Here is a 15,109-nt window from a genome sequence, read left to right on the forward strand (position 1 = left end):
AACACTCGCTATTAGGGGCAAGGGTGTCCTATCTTTTTCCTCAGTTAGAATAGGCATTTTTGTAGAATGACATTTACAGAAGATCTTGAAAAGACTTTTCTTCAGTTTTCTTTGTTTAGTCGGATTACTTTAATCTCTCTGTATTGTTGAAACGGAGATGAAATAACCTTTTATTAAAAATGTTACAAAAAACCACATGCTTTCAAAGGGTGTCCTAATTTTTTCACATGACTGTATGTGTAGACACACTTCCAGACAGTCCGTTTGCTCTAACCACAAGACTGACCTACTTAATTACAATACACAAGATAACACTCTGGTCCATTGTCTGGGTAATAACACAGTGTCTACTTGTAAGCTATGTGACCAAGCCCCAGTTTGTGAGTGCATTATCTTTTGCTGTAGTTTGTGTTCCTGCATAAAAGGCCGAGCTGTGGAATCAATAAAGTGAGTTATTCTTCACCCTCAATCTAGAGTCTTGTCTCTTATTGGGGGTTACACATTTACAGCTATAACACTAGCACTTGGAAGAGCTTCTTCACTTGGATCACTACTGGATGCTGAGCAGACTCCTCAACGATCGGGAAAAGGACACCCTCCAGCGGTGGAAACCCTTTTACACTCCGGGGTAAGCGCTACAGAAACCACGGCACATACAAAGATAATATGAAGTGAAGGGTCTTTTATTTCACTTTGGTCACAACCTAAAATATATACAAGATATATACACATCAGACAGAGATAAAGGGAACCATAGAGATGCTGTTGTGGCACAAATGTAAGATTTTCTTTTACTGTTAAATCCAGTGCCACGGATTAGGTAAGTATGATTCCCCCCAAGGGTCCAGCCACTCTGAGGGTCTGCCAGAACAGCCCCCAGGGCGAACAATCCCTTTGAAGACTGGATGAAGATGAAATATTAATCTGTCCACATACGTTATAAAACAATTATATGGATCATCGTTACTTCTCACTATGTCACTCTGGATTCTCCCGCAGTGTGGGTGGAGGTGTGAATACAGTGGTAAGAAGCAAGGTTCATGAGGACAATTCATCTTCACTGCTCTGGGGGTAATTAAGGCTCTTCTTCTTTTCATTATATCCACAATATGTTTCTTACTTGGATCCTGCTCGTGTCTAGGAGATCCAGGATAGTTCCAACCAAAAAATGAACTCGCTTATTGACTGTTTAAGGTCCATCAATAACCCAATATGTTAAAATATGTGAAAATTGTTTGAAATATGATTTATCTGATGTCTACCAAGATGTCATTTTTGTGTTAAATATTTCCCACATTCTCAACATGAATGCAGCTTTTCTTCTTTGTGACTTCTCTCATGTCTAACGAGATATGGTTTATCTGAAAATCGCTTTCCACATTCTGAACATGAATACGGCTTCTCTCCTGTGTGACTTCTCTCATGTCTAGCAAGATATGATTTATCTGAAAATCGCTTTCCACATTCTAAACATGAATATGGCTTCTCTCCTGTGTGACTTCTCTCATGTATAACAAGAGGTGATTTATTTGTAAAGCACTTCCCGCATTCTGAACATGAATACGGCTTCTCCCCTGTGTGACTTCTCTCATGTCTAGCAAAACTTGATTTATATTTAAAACATTTCCCACATTCTGAACATGAATATGGCTCCTCTATTTTGTGAGTAGTCTCATGTGTAACAAGAGCCGATTTACTCCTAAAACATTTCCCACATTCTGAACATGAATATGGTTTTTCTCCTGTGTGAATTCTTTCATGTAGAATAACAAATGATTTCTGTCTAAAACATTTCCCACATTCTGAACATGCATATGGCTTCTCTCCTGTGTGAATTCTCTGATGTATAACAAGATCAGATTTTTTCGGAAAACATTTCCCACATTCTGAACATGGATATGGCTTCAATCCTATGTGAATTTTCTCATGTGCAACAAGATTCGGTTTATACTTAAAATATTTCCCACATTCTGAACATGAATACGGCCTCTCTCCAGAGTGACTTATAGCATGTGTAACAAGAGCTGATTTATATATAAAACATTTCCCACATTCTGAACATGAAAATGGTTTTTCTCGTATGTGATTTCTTTTATGTGTATGAAGACTTGATTTATATTTAAAGCTTCTCCCACAGTCTGAACAGGAGTATGGCTTCTCTCCTGTATGATTTCTTCTGTGTGTAGAAAGACCTGAGCTTCTTGTGGACCGTTCACCATACTGTAACCTTTTACCCCCTTTTTGAACTGTATTTGGGGTAGCAATCTGTGATTGGTCAAGAGAAGGTTCCTCCTGATTAGGGGGATTATATGACAGATCTGTACTGTGAAGTCCTGGATGTAGATTGAGGTTTTTTCCTATAGAGCACTGCATGATATCTTCATTTTCTGCTTTATAACTTAGTGATAACATGAACTTTCTCTCTGAATTCTTGAGGGGAATTTCTGGGAAGATAAAAATTTGACCCATTTACTATGAATCTACACATGGACACTGTGGCACTATTCACTAAGCCACTCACTATGAATCCACACTTGGCTTTGACAAAAAAACAAACGGTACCAAACACTGCATGTGTGATTCCAGCCTTATAAAGCTTTCACTGGAGCATCACTTTAATACAATCATTTAAAAGGATCAGTCACCACAAACTGCATTCATTATCAAATTGATCTTAGACCTGATGATTCAAGAGATAAAAAGATATGAGTCTCTGTTTGAAATACTTGTTCTCTCTAGCGCTGCAAATCCAAAAGACGATGTGGGAAAAGTCCGCTATGTAGATAAATGTGGAGGAGGATTGCGCTGCAGGAGAAAAATCTTCTAGTAAATATAAGTTCCTTATGGAAATCCTAAACCATTGGGATCACAGACCAACTTTGCAACCTTCACTGGTATGGAAATCTGTGGTATAGAAAACGCACTATGGTGTAGCGAGTTCAGACATCAAACGCACCATGTGAACAGGATATACTCACAAGATTCCAGATGGGTGAGTGCCCGTAGAGATCTAGACGATGTTTCCTATAGGGCTCTGCTAGAAAGAAAACACTATGGTGCAGTAGAAAAGGACACGGTGCACGCCTGCAGGACAAATGTACTTACAGAACTTCTCTGGAAAAATGCAAAAGAGATCCTGACGGAGTCTTCACAAGCGGCCGGGCAGATCGAACGGACAGAAGTCCAAAGACGTCAGCATAGGATTTTTCAATCGACCGATTGAATGCTCCCTTGCCTGGATGGTGACGAACCACAGCCTTCAGAACGCTCTCAATAGAGGAATCGCATGTATAATACACACCAAAGGGTCAGATGAAAAATATTTTTTAATATACTAGATAAAAACAAAAATCACAGCATGAACTGCATATAAAATATCTAAAAAGCCCGACCCGGGTTTCGCAATGCTGCTTCGTCTGGGGCATTGATTGGTAACAGGATACCGCTGAGTTTTAAATTAGCAGAAACACCTCCCCCATCCCACATCATTGGATTAGTAGAAGGGGCATGTAACACACATAGAAACAGATGTAAAAACCGCAATTTAAAAGACCGAGCGAGATCTGTAGACACTGTTGTAATTAAAAGAACCAAAGATACGACTTTGAAAATTAGAGGCCGGTTTTCCTGCAACAATGTTGGTATAATCTATCTGTTGGAATGCCCTTGTGGGCTCCAATACGTTGGCAGAACCACAAGGAGTTTAAAAACTCGGGTGCAGGAGCACATCCGCAATATCAAAAAAGGTCTTGAGACACATAGTGTCTCATTGCATTTTAAGATCCATCATAATAAAAACCCCAAAGGTTTGCGGTTTTTTGGATTAGAATTGGTACATAACCCAATTCGGGGAGGGGATTATATTGCCTTGATAAATAAAAAAGAGGTGGAATGGATGTTCCTTTTGGGCACCATCCAACCGCAAGGGTTAAACATTGAGTGCGACGTTAATGCTTGCTTATTTTAAATGCTTATTGTAAATGTATTTGTAAAGGTGTATTTTTCGCATTTATTTATTTTCGCCACCCTGTCAGTTTCTGTTTTTCTGTTTTTTTTGCTGTATTTTATTTGTTCAGTTTTAATCTGTTTCTATGTGTGTTACATGCCCCTTCTACTAATCCAATGATGTGGGATGGGGGAGGTGTTTCTGCTAATTTAAAACTCAGCGGTATCCTGTTACCAATCAATGCCCCAGACGAAGCAGCATTGCGAAACCCGGGTCGGGCTTTTTAGATATTTTATATGCAGTTCATGCTGTGATTTTTGTTTTTATCTAGTATATTAAAAAATATTTTTCATCTGACCCTTTGGTGTGTATTATACATGCGATTCCTCTATTGAGAGCGTTCTGAAGGCTGTGGTTCGTCACCATCCAGGCAAGGGAGCATTCAATTGGTCGATTGAAAAATCCTATGCTGACGTCTTTGGACTTCTGTCCGTTCGATCTGCCCGGCCGCTTGTGAAGACTCCGTCAGGATCTCTTTTGCATTTTTCCAGAGAAGTTCTGTAAGTACATTTGTCCTGCAGGCGTGCACCGTGTCCTTTCTACTGCACCATAGTGTTTTCTTTTAGCAGAGCCCTATAGGAAACATCGTCTAGATCTCTACGGGCACTCACCCATCTGGAATCTTGTGAGTATATCCTGTTCACATGGTGCGTTTGATGTCTGAACTCGCTACACCATAGTGCGTTTTCTATACCACAGATTTCCATACCAGTGAAGGTTGCAAAGTTGGTCTGTGATCCCAATGGTTTAGGATTTCCATAAGGAACTTATATTTACTAGAAGATTTTTCTCCTGCAGCGCAATCCTCCTCCACATTTAGACCTGATGATGTTGGTGTACTCACTAGAATAATTCATGTCTTGCCCATTTAGAGATATTTCTGCTGAAATCTCACACTGACTCTGTAGTGAGAGATCCCTCATTCTTCCAGCAGAAGTTGCAGTGAGGAATTAAAGCTTATAATTCCAGCTTGTACTGAGCATGTGTCAGATTCCAGCAGCAGCACGGGAGGAGGTGCACTGAAAGGCGCTTGTCAATTACTCTACAGGTAGACAGAGTACAGCTCGGAAATACAAGACTCATTATTCGCACTCTCACTCTCTAGCTGTACTTGTAAAATGCTCATTTTACTATTAACATTCTGACATGAACATTTTAAGTAAGTACACCGGCCTCATTAGGTTTAAGAGATTTACTTAATAACACGTGCAGTTTGTATTGTGACGTCTCTTGAGAGACCCTCTGTTACATTGTTATGGACAAACGGATCAGGACCACAGTCTTCTTTTAAGATGATGTGCTATGAGGTAAAGCGCAAGTCTCAGACTGAATTCATAGATTTGACAATGCGGGCTGTATGGCCTAATACCCCCACAGTCACCAGATCTCAGGTATATAGATATCTATAGTATGTAGTGGAACAGACAGAGTGAGGTAATAAAGCACCTTTTTGGATCCATTACAGTAAGAATTCAGGATGTTCGAAGGGGAACGAGGGTCCGATCAAGAATTAAGAAGGTGGAGCTAATGAAGTGTCGTGTGAGTGCAGGGAATCATCACTGAGACGTCTGTGTCTGTACAATAATCACATGTGACATCGGAGCTTCCTGATAATCATGGATCTGAAGACTGGAGTCCACCGACAGGAAGCCAAAAACACCACAACCAAACATCTCTAACCCCTTCCCACACGATGCAGTAATGTACTGCATGGCGAGTATCACATTTCTGCACCGTGCCGTACATTTACAGCATACTGCTATCTTAGGAGCCAAGCCGGGTGTCAGAGTGGGGCTAGTACCACCCCTTGGTAGCAACCGTTGTTTCTACGGGGTGTAAAGCAGAAGGGGGCTACCTCTTTACCTCATCAGGCCCCCGCAACACGATCGCAGGGTTCTAATAGTTGCTACGGCAACTGAAAGACTTACATAGGAAAGCCAAAGGCAGGGTCTGATAGGCGAAGTGTCAGCAAAAAACTGTCAAGATAACTACTGCAGTGGATTGTACCAAAAATAGGACTACTGTGAGTTCTAGTCCCCTTGTGGGACGTAAAAAAAAAAAAAATCTTTAAATTTTTTTAAAAAAGTAATTAAAAAAAAAAGCTCTTTTTTGCTTGTCCACTTATTTATAATTGGTAAAAAAAAAAATGAAAAAACAAGGCTAGTTTTACAGCCTACCAATTACCATATACTTTCTTTTTATTTTAGAGCTGATAAGTGTCGTACATCACTGATGATATCTGTGCTCAATTTTTGGCACAAGTTTTTTTTTGGGGGGAAAAAAAGAAATAGTAGTTCGGAACAAATATATATTTTTATTTATAGACATATACTAGTATATAGCTGGTCCCAGGCCGGTGACTGTTCTTATTCGAGGACTATCTGTCTGGCTCTAGCACAGTATTGGGGGCAGCAGGATGAGTTGTTGAGAGGATGATAGTAAAGTGAGGAACCTAAATTTTTTTCTGTGAAACTCTGCAGAGACGAGAAGAGGCTGAAAGAACATGCATATGGCTTCTCTCTTACATAGGACTGCAGGTGACATCTACTACTTTATCTGTACTCAGAGAGTTATCGCGGTGTTATCTGTGGTGTTACATAGGACTGCAGGTGACATCTACTGCATTCTCTGTACTCAGAGAGCTATCGCTGTGTTATCTGTGGTGTTACATAGGACTGCAGGTGACATCTACTGCATTCTCTGTACTCAGAGAGCTATCGCTGTGTTATCTGAGGTGTTACATAGGACTGCAGGTGACATCTACTACATTATCTGTACTCAGAGAGTTATCACTGTGTTATCTGTGGTGTTACATAGGATTGCAAGTGGCTGACATCTACTACATTATCTGTACTCAGTTATCACTGTGTTATCTGTGGTGTTACATAGGACTGCAGGTGACATCTACTATATTATCTATTAAAAGGGGTGTGCCCACAGACTGGGGGTCTGATAGGCGAAGTGTCAGCAAAAAACTGTCAAGATAACTACTGCAGTGGATTGTACCAAAAATAGGACTACTGTGAGTTCTAGTCCCCTTGTGGGACATAAAAAAAAATCTGAATTTTTTTTAAAAAGGTAATTGAAAAAAAAGCTTTTTTGCTTGTCCACTTATTTATAATTGGTAAAAAAAATGGAAAAACAAGGCTAGTTTTACAGCCTACCAATTACCATATACTTTCTTTTTTTTTTAGAGCTGATAAGTGTCGTACATCACTGATGATATCTGTGCTCAATTTTTGGCCCAAGTTTTTTTTTTGGGGGAAAAAAAAGAAATAGTAGTTCGGAACAAATATATATTTTTATTTATAGACATATACTAGTAGATAGCTGGTCCCAGGACGGTGACTGTTCTTATTCGAGGACTATCTGTCTGGCTCTAGCACAGTATTGGGGGCAGCAGGATGAGTTGTTGAGAGGATGATAGTAAAGTGAGGAACCTAACATTTTTTCTGTGAAACTCTGCAGAGACGAGAAGAGGCTGAAAGAACATGCATATGGCTTCTCTCTTACATAGGACTGCAGGTGACATATACTACTTTATCTGTACTCAGAGAGTTATCGCTGTGTTATCTGTGGTGTTACATAGGACTGCAGGTGACATCTACTGCATTCTCTGTACTCAGAGAGCTATCGCTGTGTTATCTGTGGTGTTACATAGGACTGCAGGTGACATCTACTACATTATCTGTACTCAGAGAGTTATCGCTGTGTTATCTGAGGTGTTACATAGGACTGCAAGTGGCTGACATCTGCTACATTATCGGTACTCAGTTATCACTGTGTTATCTGTGGTGTTACATAGGACTGCAGGTGACATCTACTATATTATCTATTAAAAGGGGTGTGCCCACAGGCTGGGGGGGGGAGAAATTTTTGGCTTGCCCCGGGTGCTGGCAACCCACGCTCTGCCACTGCTGGTAAGTAGGCCAGAAATGACAATATTGCAGAGGAGATCTCTGTACCAGACTCCAATAACACACAATATCCGCCCCAAAATGAGACTTGACCTTCTAATCAAAATTAGGTCTGTCCTCGACCACTTTAGAACCGGCTGAGGTGGACACCCTGAAAAAATCATGTGGGTAGACGAGTCCCTTATACAGCATAAAGGAAGGGTTAAATCCCACCGATGCCTGCCCTGAGTACAAGGTATGGCATTAAAATGTACGAGCTGTGCTGGAGAAGCTCTGGAGCCTGGACTGATCCCCCAGAATGTCCCCGTCCGAGGAGTAAGTGGGAAAATAGCGCCCACTGCTGGACCCTGTGTGTGGAGACCTTCTACACCAGCACACCACTGTCTAAACGGGAACCTGTCATCAACTTTGTGCTGCCCATACTAACGGCAGAATAAAGTAGAGACGGGTGAGCTGATTGCAGCGGTCGGTCATTTATAAGGTAAAAGTAAGTGGTTGCCAAGAACCAACATCACAATCATTGCAGACTGGGCCTGGAAAAGAGTCCCGGCCTCCTGAGAAGAGTCCTGGAGATTCCTGCTCTCCCGCCCACCTGCTGATGACTGACCGGCTTCTACCTAGTTGTCTCCCTTTCTATCTAGTAGAGAACTGCCAACCATCAGCAGATGGGTGAGAGCTGGAGATTATAATAACCAGGACTCTTCTCAGGTAGATGGGACTCTCTTCGAGGCCTGGGCTGCAATCATTATGATGCTAGTTCTCGGCAACCACCGACGTTTAGCTGATGACTGACACACCGCTGACATCAGCTCGTCTGTCACTATTTTATGCTGCCCTCAGTGAGATCAGCATAAAGTTGATGACGGGTTCCCTTTAAGTCCAGAGGTCCTGTATCTTGTGGCACAGAATGCAAAAACTGCAAAGGCCTCCCTAGGTCCCTGCTCAGGAAGGGTGGCAGCAGGGAACATGCCAGTGGTTAAATCCAAGTAACACAGGCTCGCCTGCCCAGGGCACCACTACCCCCAGCCAGACTGCATCCTGGACTGTGTATGTATCTTCCTCTCTTATATAGCGCCGTCCCCAGTGGAGCTCACAATCTAAGGCCTCAGGCACGCGGTTGTTGTTAGCCTGTGTCCGTGCTGCAGAACGCAGATGGCAGTCCACAATGTACGGGCACCAACCATGTGCCTCTGTATGAAGACCTGGACCCATCCAGCCTCTGTTCCGCACCTCTAAGATTAACTTGAATGAGTCCACATCCGTGATGTGGTGCACAAAAGGCCGGCGCCCGTATACTGCGGACCTTGTGAGCCACATTACGGGCACCAGCCAACAAGGGCCATGCATGAGCCCTAAGGGGGAGATTTATTAAACTGGTGTAAAGTAGAGCTGGCCTAGGTGCGCCTAGCAACCAATCAGATTCCACCCTTCATTCTTCACAGCTCCTTTGAAAATTGAAAGGTGGAATCGGATGGTTGCTATGGGCACCTAGACCAGTTCTACTTTACACCAGTTTGATAAATCTCCCCCTCAGTGTCCTATCAGTCTGTCTTTGGAGTTTGGGAGGAAACTGGAGAACCCGGAGGAAACCCCCGCAAACACCATGCAGATGTTGTCTTTGGTCAGAATCAAATCTAGAATCTCAGTGTGCAATGCACCAGAGCTAACCACTGAGCCACAGCTAACCACTGAGCCACCGCTAACCACTAAGCTACCACTAACCACTGAGCTACCGCTAACCACTGAGCTACCGCTAACCACTGAGCCACCGTGCTGCCCTACAGTAGGCACATGGGAGGGTTGATCTTTCAGATCAGAGGCTGCATCCTACAGCACCATACAGAATAGAGAAGGCGTGGTACAAGAAGCTGGCCGCACACATTGTGCAGATGGCGCTGTATACTGCCGAGAGGTTATTTTGATTTGCAGGTCAGAGTTGAACATTACTTCAGTTGCAAGAGGCAGTGATCAAGGCCCTGAATTTTCCAGACCAGGAAGAGGAGGGCCCCAGTACTTCTGGAAGGGTTGGTGGCCATATTGTACCAGGACAATATTTCACTGGTGAAGTCCCTCAAATAACAAGGAAGGTAAGGACCCAAAAGAGATTTCAGAAGCCAGGAGATAAACGCTAGTATCGCGAGGAAGACAAATCACAGGACACTGTGGTCAGCAGTTCTCCGTTTAAGTACCGGCCGACAGGAAGCACACGACTCCGGCTCCGAGCCTGACTGACCCGGCATATCTGCTCCCTAAAAGACCGACCAGCCCCAGCGTCCACAGTAACCGGACTATGCCGCAACACCACCATAGCAAGGCCAGTATCGGCGCAGGAGCGCGCGTCAACAAGTACATGACAGATGCAGAGTGTTCCAAAAGGGGGATACTAACGGACAACAACTAGGACTGCAGAACCTGCCCTGGAAACCCCGGCCTGGGCCGGAGAGACTGCTTTATAGGGCACCTCTCATCCATGGAGTATTCCCTTCACCCCTGTAATGTTACCACCTCATTACTCTCGGATATACGCCACACATCTTACAGATTCACACCTCTAAGGTAAAATGGTAACGACACCACTCGATAATTTCCTTGGGGGTGTAGTTTCCAAAATGGGATCAATTCTTGGGGACCTCCTTTTTAGTTCACATCAGAGCTTCTGCACTTGTCAGCCAACACTGTGTAAATAACCACATAAGGCCTCCCGTGTGCATGGGCCCTGACGTATATCCAGACAGTAGTTTACAAAATCTCTGTGGGGGTTTCCACAGTAGGGATACCTCAGGGTCTCTTCAAATGCAACATGAGATCCTGTTCTTCAAATGGCGCTCCTTCCCGTCTGAGCTCTGCAGTGTGCCCATACTTGGGTGGCATCAGGTACTAAAGTCTCGATAATTTGATACCCGATTCAGCTTGATACTGGGATTTCCAGTTTTTTCGATACTAAGCTGTGCTATTGTGCAGATTAGTATCACTTCCTATCAGAAAACATGGTGCATGCATAGTACAGCGCATACCATGCTCTCAACAGCAGCTGAACAGCGGAGAAGGAGGGAGGGCTCCCTCCCCACTGTGACGCGGCCAGCCATGAAAACACTGAGTGGCCTGATGGGTAAGTGTCAATAAGGGAGGGAAGAGGGAGAACGGGAGGAAATGGGACACATACACGCATCAGTATGAACAGGAGGGGTCCACACTTCTCATGGTGCTGCATTTCATTTATTAAGCTTAAATACCCCTATTTCAGGCACAGATTGCGGCGCAGCGCTTAATCTTTATTAAGACCGGCGTATTGGTTTTTAAAATTTTGAAAAATTGCTTCTAAAATTCTTAGCCTTCTACAGTTCTAAAAAAATAAAATTACATTTACAAAAATGATTCAACATAAAGTAGACACGAGGAATGTCAGGTAACAGCCATTTTGTGCGGTATCACTGTCTGTCTTAAAAGCAGAGAAAAATCAACTTTACAAAACTTTCAAAATTTCTGTAAATTTGGGATTTTTCCCCAAAAAATATAGGTAAAACATATCAACTTATGACTGTCATGTCCTGCAGAAACCATGGCCACCTTCAGAAATGTCTGGGTCCCGTTCAATTAAGGAGTCAGGGTCCTGGAGAAGAAGGGACCAGGGGAGGATCTGAGGGTGGAGGGTGAGGCACACAATGCAGCATAATCCTGTTGAAGTCACAGAAAGGGGCAGGTATAAGAGGTTGTACCGGAGTGAGATACAGGAGAGGAAATGGAAAGGAGACAAGGGGGCACTAGAGATGGAAATGTGGAAGGACACAGTGTCATGGGGTGGAAGATGTGGTAAAGGATAAGAAAAATGGCACAGATGGCAAGGTGGGCAGGGGAAGACACATTTATGGGGGCTCCGTAGGGAAAACCAGGCAAGGTGGGCAGGGGAAGACACATTTATGGGGGCTCCGTAGAGAAAACCAGGCAAGGTGGGCAGGGGAAGACACATTTATGGGGGCTCCGTAGAGAAAACCAGGCAAGGTAGGCAGGGGAAGACACATTTATGGGGGCTCCGTAGAGAAAACCAGGCAAGGTGGGCAGGGGAAGACACATTTATGGGGGCTCCATAGAGAAACCAGGCAAGGTAGGCAGGGGAAGACACATTTATGGGGGCTCCATAGAGAAAACCAGGCAAGGTGGGCAGGGGAAGACACATTTATGGGGGCTCCATAGAGAAAACCAGGCAAGGTGGGCAGGGGAAGACACATTTATGGGGGCTCCGTAGAGAAAACCAGGCAAGGTGGGCAGGGGAAGACACATTTATGGGGGCTCTGTAGAGAAAACCAGACAAGGTGGGCAGGGGAAGACACATTTATGGGGGCTCCGTAGAGAAAACCAGGCAAGGTGGGCAGGGGAAGACACATTTATGGGGGCTCCATAGAGAAAAACACTTGGTGGCAGTACTCAATGAGGAAGGAAAAAACTAAACATGGCAGGGTTGAAAAGAGGTCAAGGTTGAGAAGACCCCTGGTAGAGGCAATGTGCAGGAGTGAAGGAGAAAGTAATTAGGCAAGGGTTCTCTTGGGGGCAAGAGAGAGACACTAGGTGGCAAAGCTCTGTGGGGGATGAGGGTCTGGGAGAGCTGGAAATGACACTGACGACAGGGGGGTAGGGGTCACTGGGGAGACAACTTTGTAGGAACTCTGTGTAAGGTAAAGAAGAGTCAGTGGGCAGGGGTCTGTGAGGGGGCAAGAGAGAACACAAGAGGCGCAGGAGATCTGTGAGGGGGTAAGAGGGGACACGAGATGTGCAGGGGTCTGTGAGGAGGTAAGAGGGGACACGAGATGTGCAGGAGATCTGTGAGGGGGTAAGAGGGGACACGAGATGTGCAGGAGATCTGTGAGGGGGTAAGAGGGGACACGAGATGTGTAGGAGATCTGTGAGGAGGTAAGAGGGGACACAAGGGGTGCAGGAGATCTGTGAGGGGGTAAGAGGGGACACGAGATGTGCAGGAGATCTGTGAGGGGGTAAGAGGGGACACGAGATGTGCAGGAGATCTGTGAGGTAAGGGGGGGCACATCTAAACCTCACAGTGAAGCTGCTGTCTGTATAGCACACAGGTGATCGGCAGCAGCTCCACTACCTAGTTAAGCTCCTCCCACAGTTACTCACCCGCCCGCTGTGTGGAGCTGGAGCCATATGTACTAAGGACTCTTTCACGTGACCGTATAGTAATCCGTCTGTATTATGGCTGCAGAAAACACACAGATTCCGGATCATATACCATCCGGATTGTCATCATATTGCTTCAGTAATAATGTGGATTCACATGCGGACCTCTTCCTGCCTTCACTGTTGATGCGCTCCCATAGACTATATACCACCAGGACAGGCTGCGGATTTCAAATTCTGAAGGAAGTGCTATGAAGAGCCCTGAACATCAGCAGCGGATACGCCGATCTCATAAGGCCCCAGAGCAGAACTTAGTATGGACCACCTACACCCAGGGAAGAACGTGCGCAAAGCACCAGATTTCTGAAGAATTGACTTTTTTTTTTTTTTTTTATCCAGTGGAAGAAACGTAAATCAAATACAAATTGTAATAAAAAAATGTGTCTTTGGCCACAACCACTTTATCCAACTTTCAAGTCAGAAACTGTGGACCGGGCGCTTCAGATATATAAAGCTCTTCCTGAACACCGGATCTCTCCATGGATTTACACCAGAACCTTTCCTTATGCAACATTAGCTGGATACCTGCAGCCACCACCAGGGGGAGCTCTGGTAATAGGAAAGAATACAACCTCCAGGAAGCAGTGATCTCTTTACAGTGTATTCCCTGTGGTGGCTGCACGGAAATGCAATGTTCTCCTGCTGGGGAGAGAAGAGCAAGTCCCGTGCTGGCTGCTCTGCCTCCACTGCAGGTATGCAAAGAGCTGCGCAGCAGCCGGTGATCAGATTCTTCTCCTGTCCTGAAGGCACCAAGGACAGAATCTGAAGTCACTTTCTCCATTCATGATTCCTTACCTGTGGTGACATCTCCTGGAACATCCTCCTCCACCTCACTCTTACACGGGGGATCGCCCATCATCCGCTCTTCTTCATCCTCCACTTTAATATCAGTCAGATCTTCCCCCTGATTTGTCATCTGTAACAATTCAGGACAATACAGCAGACAGGTGGGAAATCTAACAGATCCACAGAAGAGACCCCCACAATCTATGACCCCTCTATGACTGCAGGACCCCTCTATATAGATGTGTATAGGGCTCAGCTCCATGTACCTGAGGGTTCTCTGGGAGCTTCTCCTCTGGACAGTCCTGGGAATACAGAGGACGGGGACATCTCTCTGGTGGATTTCTCCTCCTGGATCCATCTGTGGAGACACAAGCACACAGTGACTGAATACATGGCCTCCATTACATGTCACTGCACACACGTGTATACACTGCACATGACGGCTCTTACCTTATGATATAAGAGGCTGGTGCTCCTCCATTACATGTCACTGCACACACGTGTATACACTGCACATGACGGCTCTTACCTTGTGATATAAGAGGCTGGTGCTCCTCCATTACATGTCACTGCACACACGTGTACACACTGCACATAACGGGTCTTACCCTGTGATATAAGAGGCTGGTGCTCCTCCATTACATGTCACTGCACACACGTGTATACACTGCACATGACGGCTCTTACCTTGTGATATAAGAGGCTGGTGCTCCTCCATTACATGTCACTGCACACACGTGTATACACTGCACATGGCGGCTCTTACCTTGTGATATAAGAGGCTGGTGCTGCTCCATTACATTTCACTGCACACACGTGTATACACTGCACATGATGGGTCTTACCTTGTGATATAAGAGGCGGGTGCTCCTCCATTACATGTCACTGCAGACACGTGTATACACTGCACATGACGGGTCTTACCTTGTGATATAGGAGGCCGGTGCTCCTCTATTACATGTCACTGCACACACGTGTATACACTGCACATGACGGCTCTTACCTTGTGATATAAGAGGCTGGTGCTCCTCCATTACATGTCACTGCACACACGTGTACACACTGCACATAACGGGTCTTACCCTGTGATATAAGAGGCTGGTGCTCCTCCATTACATGTCACTGCACACACGTGTATACACTGCACATGACGGCTCTTACCTTGTGATATAAGAGGCTGGTGCTCCTCCATTACATGTCACTGCACACA

At 44.7% G+C, this 15,109-nt stretch overlaps 1 protein-coding gene across 1 annotated transcript; it reads right to left on the reverse strand.

The window, feature by feature from the left end:
• Positions 1-662: 662 nt before the first annotated feature.
• LOC122928958 (gastrula zinc finger protein XlCGF17.1-like) lies at positions 663-13,961 on the reverse strand. Its single transcript, XM_044282310.1, has 2 exons — positions 13,909-13,961; positions 663-2,444 (listed from the first exon to the last, which is right to left on the reverse strand). The coding sequence occupies exon 2, from the start codon at positions 2,410-2,412 to the stop codon at positions 1,300-1,302; it is 1,113 nt and encodes a 370-aa protein (XP_044138245.1). The 5' UTR covers positions 2,413-2,444; positions 13,909-13,961; the 3' UTR covers positions 663-1,299.
• Positions 13,962-15,109: the final 1,148 nt, after the last annotated feature.

Source organism: Bufo gargarizans, chromosome 2 (genome assembly GCF_014858855.1).
Source record: "Bufo gargarizans isolate SCDJY-AF-19 chromosome 2, ASM1485885v1, whole genome shotgun sequence".
NCBI lineage: Eukaryota > Metazoa > Chordata > Amphibia > Anura > Bufonidae > Bufo > Bufo gargarizans.